At 36.8% G+C, this 11,820-nt stretch overlaps 1 protein-coding gene across 3 annotated transcripts; it reads right to left on the reverse strand.

Moving 5' to 3' along the window:
• Nucleotides 1-624: 624 nt before the first annotated feature.
• Nucleotides 625-9,180, reverse strand: LOC110915317. Of its 3 annotated transcripts, XM_035985989.1 has the most exons (14): nt 8,946-9,180; nt 6,784-6,987; nt 6,505-6,686; nt 6,295-6,421; nt 5,686-5,853; nt 3,818-4,216; nt 3,257-3,327; nt 3,114-3,165; nt 2,929-3,012; nt 2,261-2,310; nt 2,099-2,161; nt 1,968-2,000; nt 1,395-1,684; nt 625-1,358 (listed from the first exon to the last, which is right to left on the reverse strand). In XM_035985989.1, exons 1-14 carry the CDS (start codon nt 9,051-9,053, stop codon nt 862-864), a joined length of 2,328 nt encoding a protein of 775 aa, XP_035841882.1. In that variant the 5' UTR covers nt 9,054-9,180; the 3' UTR covers nt 625-861. The 3 variants fall into 3 exon arrangements, with proteins under 3 accessions (XP_035841882.1, XP_022015686.1, XP_022015685.1); XM_022159994.2 differs by having other exon boundaries at nt 625-1,684; nt 2,261-2,304; XM_022159993.2 differs by having other exon boundaries at nt 625-1,684.
• Between the last annotated feature and the right edge of the window lie 2,640 nt (nt 9,181-11,820).

Below are 11,820 nucleotides of genomic sequence, written 5' to 3' on the forward strand. Positions count from 1 at the left end.
AAGTCTAAAGTTTCAATCTTTGGTATTTTAACCCCTTTGCTTAATTTGATTTTTCACTTCTAATTCAAAAGTTTTCATCTTTTACAATTTAACCCCTTTGATTTTTTTTACTATCAACCCAAAGCTTTTCATCTTTCGCAATTTAATCTCAACACTTTTTTTTTACTTTCAACTTTAGTCTCTTATATACTTTTCATCTTTCATAAGTTATCCGTTTAACGTGTCGTTCTAAATTTCCGGGTTAACACGCCGCAACGTGCGCGTGGGGTTCAACGTTTTCATCTATTTTTTTCCTGTTTGACATGTCCGTCGCAGCGCGTCTATTTTTCTCGTTTGATAGGTCTGTCGCAACGTTGGATTAATTATTTTTTTCACGGTTTTACACATAGGCTCGTGGTCATGTGAGAAACATTTGCCTTTCATTTAACATGATATATAACTAATGAATCCCCCGCCGCATTACGGCAGGTGGTAATTCTAGTAAATAACAATAATAAATCAATGGTGCTACTTATATCTCTACTAATAATTGACATGTATTTTATCCCTATATGAGTTGCTACAATTGACCAAAATTTTGGTCAAATAAAGCCCATTTTTGGACACAAGGAAATCACACAAAAGTTCAAAAGATAATGGGAACTACATATTATAATAATGCTTAAAAATTAGTTAAATACTCTACTTCAACATCTTAGCATCTTACATAAAATACCAAAATCTACACTAAATATTTGACCACTAAAGATTCAATTTTTGGGCCTTCATCTACAAGAACACCCAATCAAAATTCAAAAATAAGTAAACAATCTTTCATCTATCTCTTTCGCCGATTTTATATTTTATCCTCGGGTTCAAAACTCAACTGTCGGTATTGTCCAATCTTTGTGTCGTCTCGCTTGATTCAGACGGTTTCTTTTCCTGCAAATCGCCATTTTTCTCGGGAGTATTCGTCTCATTATCAGCATTGCAGATTACATCCTCGGTTTTTGATGAGTCAGCAGGTGCCGAGACCGGATCATTCTTCTGGATATCAGCATTGCATATTACATCCGATGAGTCAGCAGGCGATGATACGGGACCATTCTTCAGATTGTCAGCATTGCCGTTTACATCCTCGGTTTTTGATGAGTCAGCAGGTGTCGAGACCGGAATATTCTTCTGATTATCAGCATTGCAGTTTACATCCTCGGTTTTTGATGAGTCAGCAGGTGTCGAGACCGGAATATTCTTCAGATTGTCAGCATTGCATATTACATCTGCGGTTTTTGATGAGTCAGCAGGCGTTGAAAGGGGATCGTTTTTCTCATTATCAGCATTGCAGATTAGATCCTCGGTTTTCGATGAGTCAGCAGGAGTTGAGACGGGAGTATTTTTCTGATTATCAGAACTGCGTATGACATATGCGGTTTTTGATGAGTCATCAGGTGTCGTGACGGGATCATTCATCTGGATATCAACATTGCAGATTACATCATCGGTTTTTGATGAGTCAGCAGGAGTCGAGACGGGAGTATTTTTCTGATCATCAGCACTGCATATGACATCAGCGGTTTTTGATGAGTCAGCAGGCGTCGAGACGGGATGGTCCTTCTGATTTTCAGCATTGCAGATTACATCAGCGGTTTTTGATGAGCCCGCATGTAAGCCCCACGCTTTTAGGCCCATCACCACACGTGGTCGGCTGTAATTAAGAGTTAAGACAGTTGACATTTTAGATGACTATACTGCTAGACCTGGCAAACGGGTCGGTTCGGGTCGGGTCATGGGTCAAAACGGGTTCGGGTCAAAACGGGTCAATTACAAAAAAGAGTTGTTTTGGTTCAGGTCGAAACGGGTTCGGGTCGGAACGGGTTCGGTTAATACATATCATGTTGTATAGACTGTCTATCAACAGATCATTTGACCGAATAATACAAAGGAATCAGTTAACATGATATTTTGATGTACGTTAAATGTTAACTAACCTTTGCTTTCTTTTCCTCTTCTGCTCTGGCTGCCTGAAAACGTTGATTAACCAAAGTATCAGCTTTACGTAGCATTTTTTTATTTTGAAAAAACAATAGAAACCACGATTAAAAAAGTAATCAGCACTTACTCGGCAGATGTGGTATCGGGGCTCGGTAACCTTCTCTTTCTTTTCCTCTTCTGCTCTGGCCGCCTGAAAACGTTGATTAACCAAAGTATCAGCTTTACGTAACATTTTATTTATTTTGAAAAAACAACAGAAACCACGATTAAAAAAGCAATCAGCACTTACTCGGAAGATGTGGTAACGGGGCTCGGTAAATCAGCAACTTGTTCCTGTTGCTAATATGATAAATCAGTAACATAAAAAAGTAAGTATATAAATATTAAAAAGAAGGGGCAATTTCATATATACCCCTACAAACTTGCAAAATAACATATATACCCTTACAAAGTAGTTGAAATATCATATATGCCCAATTCATTAAAAACAATTTAATAAATGACAATTTTACCCTTATTTTTCTAAAACTTTGAAATCTCATATATGACCTTTAACTTCAAGTTCAAATATTATATATACTCATTTCTAGCATAATTTATTTAGCTTAAATATTATATATGGAGTATATTATTGTTTAAGGGTAAAAATAAAAATTAAAACGGGTAAAAATAAATTTAAGCAAAAAATGTGTTATATAAAAATATAAAGTTAAAAAGATGAGCATATATGAAAACTTGAAGTTAAAAAAATAAGGATAAAATGATCATTTATTAGATTGTTTTTATTAAATTGGGTATACTTGATATTTTAACTACTTTGTAAGGGCGTATATGATATTTTTAGTTTTGGTTGGGTATATATGAAATTTTTAAAGTTTGTGAGGGTATATATGAAATTAATCCTAAGAAAAAATTATGAAAAAAAGTATAAATACAGAATTATGAAAAGAAAGTAACTTGATCAGGCAAAACGTCATCAAGCATCTCCCACTTTTCACTACATAGATCCAGCACTTCTTCATCACCATCGACATACGATACCTGCATTAAAAAAAATAATCAGAAATACAAACTTTATAAAAAAAAAAAAAGCATAAAAAAACTTATTTCCATAGATCATATAAAAACTATCATACACTCACCTTGTGCTTGTTATCTACATGGTTGTAAGAAGAAACAGTACCTTCATAATACCTGCGCGAAACATAACATATAAATATCGAGCGAATAATATTACAAACAATAAAACATTATCCATTTAGTTAATCCATATAACGGAACTTACATTTTATCCAATGGCCACCAAACCTTTACTCTATGGCCCACCAAATCTTGCCCCCATTTCTTTGAAGTGTCCTGTATTGAAAATTAAAGTTAATAAAAATGTCCGTAAATTGTTAATGGAAAGGCTCAAACTATCTACACACCAAGTGTGTAGATAGCCAACCCAAAAAGGTGGTTTTTGTCTTATGTGTATACCCTGCAGTGTCGAGCTGTGACCAAAGCGCGGCGTTTTGGTCCGGTCAACCAGACAAAGACCGACGGGTGTCTGACGGGTCTGTTGACCGGACCAAAACGCCGAGCTTTGGCCGCGTTTTGGTCCTGTCAACCAGACAAAAGACTGTGTCTGGTTGACAGGACCAAAACGTGGCCAAAGCTCGGCGTTTTGGTCCGGTCAACAGACCCGTCAGACACCCGTCAGTCATTGTCTGGTTGACCGGACCAAAACGCCACGCTTTGGCCACAGCTCGACACTGCAAGGTGTGCATATAAGACAAAAAACACCTTTTTGGTGTGCCAATAGGCAAATGGGTGTGCAAATAGGTACACCACATTTAAGCCATACCTTGCCATGAGAACCATTAGCAAGACGCTTGTTAGAAAGCTTTCTTCTACTTTGTGTTTTATTAATATTTGTTTGTTGCGTTAACGGTTCTGCATCATCATGATCCGATATGATCACATCCTCCTTCTTCACAACCACGTTATATAAAGAACTTGATTGCCTTTTGTCGTGAAATCGAGTTTTCCTCGTCTCTTCTTTTGAGTTTTGAACAGAATTAGGGCTATTATCTTGATTTAAACTGTTTTTATTTTTCTTTGGTCGGCCCCTTCTAGGAGTTTCTACTTCTTTTCCCTTTAACGGACTTTTATCGTTAAACTTTTGCTTCTTCACGGATCCACCGTTCTCCAACGTACTACGATCCCTCTTGTGAGTACTGTTAGTTCTCGTAGATCTAGTTACCTGCAAAAAAGATTTTGAATTTTGGAACTAACTAGTTTTTATACCCGCTGCGCGTTGCGACGGCGCCGTACGCGAGGTCACAAATTATAGACTACAATCAACCCGACTCGTTTCCGAACTATATTTACGTTGAAACGTAGAGTAATCCAAATTTATACCGTTGAATGAAAGTGTATTGTATTTGACCCGACTTGTTTTCAAACAAAATTTTCGTCCAAACGTAGAACTCAAAACATACATAAAATAAACATGTGTGTTGGCGTCATACGCAGCGTGATAAAGTATAGACTACAATCGGCCCGGCCCGACTCGTTTCCAAACTAAATTTACATCAAAACGTATCGTAACTCAAATTTATATCGTCGAATGAAAAATTACTATATTTGACCCGATTTGTTACCAAACAAAATTATGTCAAAACGTACATAAAAATAGAACATTATATAATTGACCCGACTCGTTTCCAAACAAAAATTACATTAAAGTGTAAGAAGAACTCGAATTTAGGGGTGAGCAATGTCCAATAACCGACCCGACCCGACGATTACCCGAACCGACCAGAAACCCGAAGAATGAACCTAAAGATTAAATCGGGTATCGGTTCTAGATGATTTCTGGTTCATCGGTGTTCACTTAAAAAACCGACCCGGTCATCAAAAGACATATTCGATTCATATAATTGTAATTTCCTTCAAGATTACTTAGAATCATCTACTCGATTGGAAAGATGTGAAGCAAAACTCTTTATTATGCTGAACAACTCCGATTAAAGGTCATTCCGATGTTCAAGACTTCAACTTTCAAGTTTCAGGTAACATGCAACTTTTGATTATGGGGATCAATTGAATAAAAATTGACATCTCCCAAATGTTTATAATAAACGCACACCAGATGGTCGGTCGATGAAATGCATTTGTGATTATGAACTATGAAAGTTACCTTTGACTAACACAGAGGGTGTAGTGAATGATACAGATAGCAAACTCAGATTTGCATGCTTTAGAAGATATGTAGTGAATGTTACAGACTTACAACTAATTTAGGTCCGGTTTGCATACTCGGGTTTTTCAGGTTTTTGGACCGACCCGACCCGAACCCGACTCCTGGTGAAACTTAAGAATCGACCCTTGTACCTACCTTATACGGTTCGGTTCGGTGTGGGTGATTTTTCGGGTCGGTTATCGGGTATTTTCGGTCCGCCCCAAATTCTGCTCACCCCTAATCGAATTTATACCGACACGTACATAAAATATAAAAACATAAGAAATTAGTTTTAGGGCAGACACGAAACTTTGAAAACTTAGACGGGTCAAAGTGACATTTATAAAATTAAAGGGTTACTTTTGACATTTTATCAGACTTTGGGGGTAGAATGGATCGGTGGCTTTTACCACCGACCTTTTGTTTTAAGGTATTATAAATAATATAAAGCCCTAGAAAATAAAATTTTAGAATAAATATAAACGCACCATATGACCGTTTTCATGGGCATTCTGGCATAAGACAGTCACCACTTCAGCATAATCATCAAGATTTGAATTTACAAGCTTCGTTATTGTTTCGGAGTACGGCTTCAGTGTATCGATACAATTTCTCAGGACCTTTTCTGCTACTTTCCAAGAAGCAATTGTAACACCCTGAAAGCCAAATAACGATTAAAACGTTCACAAAATATCATACATTTTGTAAGTATATAAAACCATTCATAGAGCTATGCAGTTAATGCGGTAAAATATCGGATATCGGTCATGGACCGATATTTGAAATATAGGTTATCTCGGTGAGATATCGGTGGGATATCGGTAATTTTAATATAATGCAGAATTTATATATATAACAATTTAACACCAATAATTCAGTGATATATCAGTGATATATCGGTTATATCGGTCAAATATTGGTGATATATCGGTTATATCGGTCAAATATCGGTGTTATATCGGTTATATCGGTCAAATATCGGTCAATATCGCCGATAATATCGGTACCGATATTTGACACCGATATTTTACTAAGGGACCGATATAACCGATATATCAGCGATATTAACTGCATAGTCATAGAGAAAAATTAAGTACCAGGTTTTCTTTTTTAACATGAGAAATTAGAAGGGATAAAAGCTCAGTAGCAATTTCGTCACTTTCTTCAATAATAACCGTCATGATAGCTTCAATGTCTGAGAATACCGAGTGAGGGTGCTTTACGCTAAATTTCAACGACAAAAACAATATCAACTTTAAAATTTTCGCAATAACGAATTCAAATTTAAGCACATCGAGGGCTCTAACCTGATTTCGCTTAAAAATCGCTCGAACATTTCGAGAACCAATGCATCACACTCCAAATCCAATATCAATAAGCACGATTTAACTTTAGCAACAGACTCAAGAATATGAATGGCTTTATGATAGCTTTGACCGTTAACGTTCGACAATTGCCCAAAAGCGAGTACAATTAGCTGGAAGATATCCTATGATAAAAAAACGGTATAATAAAGTAATAAAACATCAAATAACAGTCATAACCAGTCTGAGTTTTTAGCGAAAACAATTTAGGTTTTGAAATACCTTCATGATTTCATCCTTATAAGGTGGTTCGGGTGCGGTAATTCTCGCTACTTCACAAAGACAAGACGCCACGAATATTTTAACGTCAATTTCTGAGTGCTTTAGTAGTCCATCAGCAATTAGGGCTCCCATTGAGGGCACAAGTGCACCTTGCATCGAGAGAGACGGTGCTTGACCCACAAAACTTAACAGGTGCTCCGTTTTCTTATAGTAAAAAGGGCAAGTTTTGTAAGTATAATTGGCAAGTTAAGAACATTAATCCATCTAAACTATCATTGAAAAAAAAAAGAAATTAAACATATTTCAAGTTTTCAACAGAGATTTTGACTCCAAAACCCTAAAAAACCTAATGAAAGTTTGCTATCTGCTTCAGTATACACCTCTGTTATCAAGGCTCACTAAGGCGCACTTTTCAGGCCCAATGCATCCTTCTCGCTTCGCTTCAAAAAGCCCCACTTTCAGGCTCTCGGGCGCATTTTTCAGACCAAATTCCGGCCAAAAAACATCTGAAACAATTATCCCAGACCTAAACAAACATAAATTAACCTAAAACAGCCTAAACTAGCCCTAAACAAACATGAAATCAACATAAAACAGCCTACACTAGCCCTAAACAAACATGAAATCAACATAAAACAGCCTAAACTACCCCTAAACAAACATGAAATCAACATAAAACAGCCTAAACTACCCCTAAACAAACCTGAAATCAACCTAAAATAGCCTAAACTACCCCTAAACAAGCGTGAATTCAAAAACAAACGTGAATTCAACCTAAAACAGCCTAAAACTAACCCTAAAAAGACATGAATTCCACCTAAACTAGCCCTAAACAAACCTGAAATCAACCTAAAACAGCCTATACTAGTCCTAAACAAACCTGAAATCAACGTAAAACAGCCTAAACTAGCCCTAAACAAACCTGCAATCAACCTAAAACAAGCTATACTAGCCCTGAAACAAGCCTAAAACATGTCTAAAACCCCAAAAAATGTATTCTTGTACTACGAACCTCGCTTATAAAAACCCTAGTTTTTTAAGCTCCTTGCTGATGCCCAAGGGCTCACCCTCCGCGCCTTAAGTGTGTTTCGCGCCTTGCGGCTTAGACAACTATGATATACACCATAGTTGTTAAAAGCCATCGCCTCTTGCGCCTAGGCCCAATTTCCTAGCGAGGCGAGGCAATTGCGCCTTAAGTCAAGGCAATTGCGCTTTAATTCTCCAAGTGATGGTTCATGCGCAGGTTCCGGCGAGATTCCTAGATTCTTGAGAGCTTTCGGCCAAATTCTCTAAATTCTGGCAAGATTCTAGCTAGATTTCTACTTTTATCTAACGAAACTACTTTTCTACACTAATAAACTAGCATTTTATAGCTTTTGGTACTAAATAGACGATATTAAATGTTATGTAATAGCTTTAGTTTATTTTATTTGAAGAATATTATTAATTTTCTATTATATAAAAATATTTTATGTTTTTTTGTTGTACGTTTTTTTTTTTTTTCCTAAGGCCCGTGCTTTTTTTACGCCTTGCGCCTAGGCCCCAGGCGAGGCCTATGCGCCTTGAGTGCGCTTAACGCTTTTAATAACTATGATATACACAATTACACACATACACAATTTACAAGCAGTGATCGAACAGACAAACATCTACACCTAAAACCTCAAATTAGTACACAAACTATAAACAATATATAGTACCTAATCTAGTTAACAAAGTAGCAGATACACGTAAACGATAAAAAAAAGTTAGGTCAACGATAACTTACGTCAACAAGATCTAAAACATCGAAATAGAATACAAACGGGCAACAAACTGCGCTGCAATCCCTTTTTGGATAGCAGGTATAATCAGCAAGTTAACAACATTACTCCATCTAAATTATCCTTGAACAAAGCCAGTTAAACATGTTTTAACACATATTTTAACTTCAAAACCCTAAAAAACCTAATGAGAGTTTGCTAATTGCTATCTGCTTCAGCAGCATCCATACATACACATAAATTAGGGCTTACTTACACAAACAATGATCAAATATCTAATTCTAAACCTAAATCCTCAAATTAACAAATTCGTACATGATTCATAAACAATATGCACTACATAATCCGATTAACAAAGAAGCAGATACACATAAACGATATTGATAAGAGATGACTTACATCAAGAAGGTCTAGAAGGTTCTTGGTGGAAGAAGGAGGGAATGCAAGGTGTTCACCGGCTTCTTTGAGGCGTTGCTCCAACTCGTTAACTGGAGAAACGTAATCCATTTTCGACACCTTTTGATCCAGAAATGTTAATTGGAGTTTACTATCGGAATTGTTTAGGAAACCTAATTTTGGGACTCAGAATGTACGGAAAAGGTTGAAGAATAGTGGATTTTCTGAATGAAATAACAGTCGAAAAATGCAAGTGATTTGGGGTTTTGTTTGTCGAAACTAGATACCAGTACCGGTACCGGTTTTTTACCGAATCGGTGCCATTTTTTTTTTTTGGTGTTTTCGGTACTTGTTTTGTCGAATTTTGCTTTTAAATACCGGTATTGTACTGAATATTTTTTTCTGTCGGATATTTTTTGTACCGGTGCCTATATTTAGCGAATTTTGATACCGGAGCCGATACCAAACTCATCCCTAGGTGGTGGTGGCCACGCCCTAGTGGTGGTTCCAGAACACTTGATCTAAATTTGTGATGAACTTTAAATGCTTAATGAATGGTATAAGTAAACAACTAAACATTCGCTTAGACTACTCGGTATGGTTGATGGAGGATGGGCCTCTACGTCAGCGCCACGTAGGATGGGTGTGAGGATGGGGCAAAGATGATGGATCTAAGGAAATGGGGGGGCTAAAATATATATGTGTTGTATGTATGTGTGAGAGGGATTTTGTTTTTTGTTTTTTTGTGTCCGTCCTCGTCGTCTCCTCCCTGCCCGATCTCGACGCCAGTGTTATGCTGGAAATGGTGTTGAGGCCTGGCGCCGCCCCATGACGTCCCTTGTCGAGCCCCAAACCGAGTGGTCTTAGAATATGATTAAATAATAAAAAAACAAGAAATTGAGTAAATTTATATTCTTTTATAACATCCCCATTTGTTGGGTTGAATGAGCTTATAATTTATAGATTACAAACATAAGTAATTGTGATAACAATGAAAGCTGATGATGACATTTATGTAATAAGAGTGTTAGTGTTGATGACAATATATGTGTTACTGTCAAGAAGAATTATTGTCGATTGAACAATTTGCTATGGATGGCAAGCTGTTATTGATGAAGATGGTTAGTATCGACGGGGCAACTTGTTGCTTATACAAGATGATGCTAAAAGGACACGTAAGTTGTTGTCGATGAAAGTTACCATCAAATATGTTTTAAGATTAAGTTGATGTTGATACAAGGTGCTATTTATAGCAACATGCTACTAGAAGGTGAGTTACTAATTTTGATAGCATACTACCACAGTAGTAGAAGTTGCTATTGTTGAGTAACTTACCTCTAAGTTGCGCTTACCGACAAACTATCATTGGTGCAACTTACTAATAGTAAAGATATTCCTTGTGATGGGGAAGTTACAGGTTGTTAGAGAATATGTAACATAATATCATGGAGATTACATATCTAAGGTATTATAGAAGATGATGCTTGAATATAAATTAGTTTAGAGAACATGAGCTAGATAACAAGTTTAGAAATCGTCTTTATTCAATTGTAATATGTAACTTGCATTGCAATCATTCGGATTATCAAGTCAATTATGATGTGTTTGTATACTCTTTTGTGCTCTTCGGTTAAACAGTAAAACCCTAATTGATTAACGATTTTTCGTTGCAAATTAATCTGATTTTTCTATAACAATCATTTAGGATATTAGCGTGTTACTGGATCTGACCCAATTATATTCTGTCACACCCTGATTTCCCAGTGGGCCCGGACTTGGGTATATGCGTGACGATTGATATCAGTAATCACGATGCACAACGGAATATGGGATTTTTAAATTTCATATTACAAAAGTACAAACATAAAAGTCCAAAGTTCAAAAACAATATACAAATTTGTTCGTACTAAAAATCCACAAGCGGGTCGAATATATGAAATATGACTTGAGACTAATAGGGTTTTTCGTGGAGTTGCAAATTCCTAATCGCCTAGACCAAGCAGCTCCGGCCGGCCCTATTCCGTATTTGCTATATAACTTGCGCTTAGTCTTTTGAAAATACGTCAGTTTTCGCCGTTAAATACAATTGGGTTATTAGATTTTATCACCCTCAACTATTGACTATTGGCCGTTGCCACCCCTAAGTATCACTTTGACGCCCGTCACCCCCCAACTTAACACTTAGTGTATTATGTCACCACGTCGTTAACTGATCACTAACTTTTGATCTTGTTACTACACGTTTTGGGGTGTCATAGGGATCTTGGGAAAGTTTTAGGGATCTTAGGACACCCCCAAAAGTATAGTAGCATGATTAAAAGTTAGTGATTTGGTGACAGAACACACTAAGTGTTAAGTTGGGGGTGGCGGGCGTCAAAGTGATAGTCGGGGGTGGCAACGACCAATGGACAATAGTTAGGGGTGATAAAATCTAATAACCCAATACAATTAAGCAACTCTTTTTGAAAATCTTTTCAAAAAGTATTTGATACCATTTGGCATATCATTTTTAAATAACTTGGGACAAACAATTTCTCTTATTATCAGTTTTACATACTTGTCAATACATATGGGAACCGGAAACTAAACGTCGGTACGATTCATCGACACACCACTTTTTCAATATCATATAAACATAGCATTAGCGCCTGTCAGGTGTATGTCTACACCTCGCGCTTTGGTCGTGGCCATTTGCAATTAAATGAGTCGGGATATCCAAGACACGGTCGTATTAACCTCCAATATTTAAGTTACGAAAAGGTTGACTTTTCCGACCAAAAACGTATTTCCGGCGACCAGAGGCTAACAGTGTTAGGGTTCTGTTAGTCAGGATCCATTGGAGACCAATATGTTAATAGTTGGGACAGTCAGTGGTTAT

Source organism: Helianthus annuus, chromosome 16, assembly GCF_002127325.2.
Source record: "Helianthus annuus cultivar XRQ/B chromosome 16, HanXRQr2.0-SUNRISE, whole genome shotgun sequence".
In the NCBI taxonomy this organism is placed as follows: domain Eukaryota; kingdom Viridiplantae; phylum Streptophyta; class Magnoliopsida; order Asterales; family Asteraceae; genus Helianthus; species Helianthus annuus.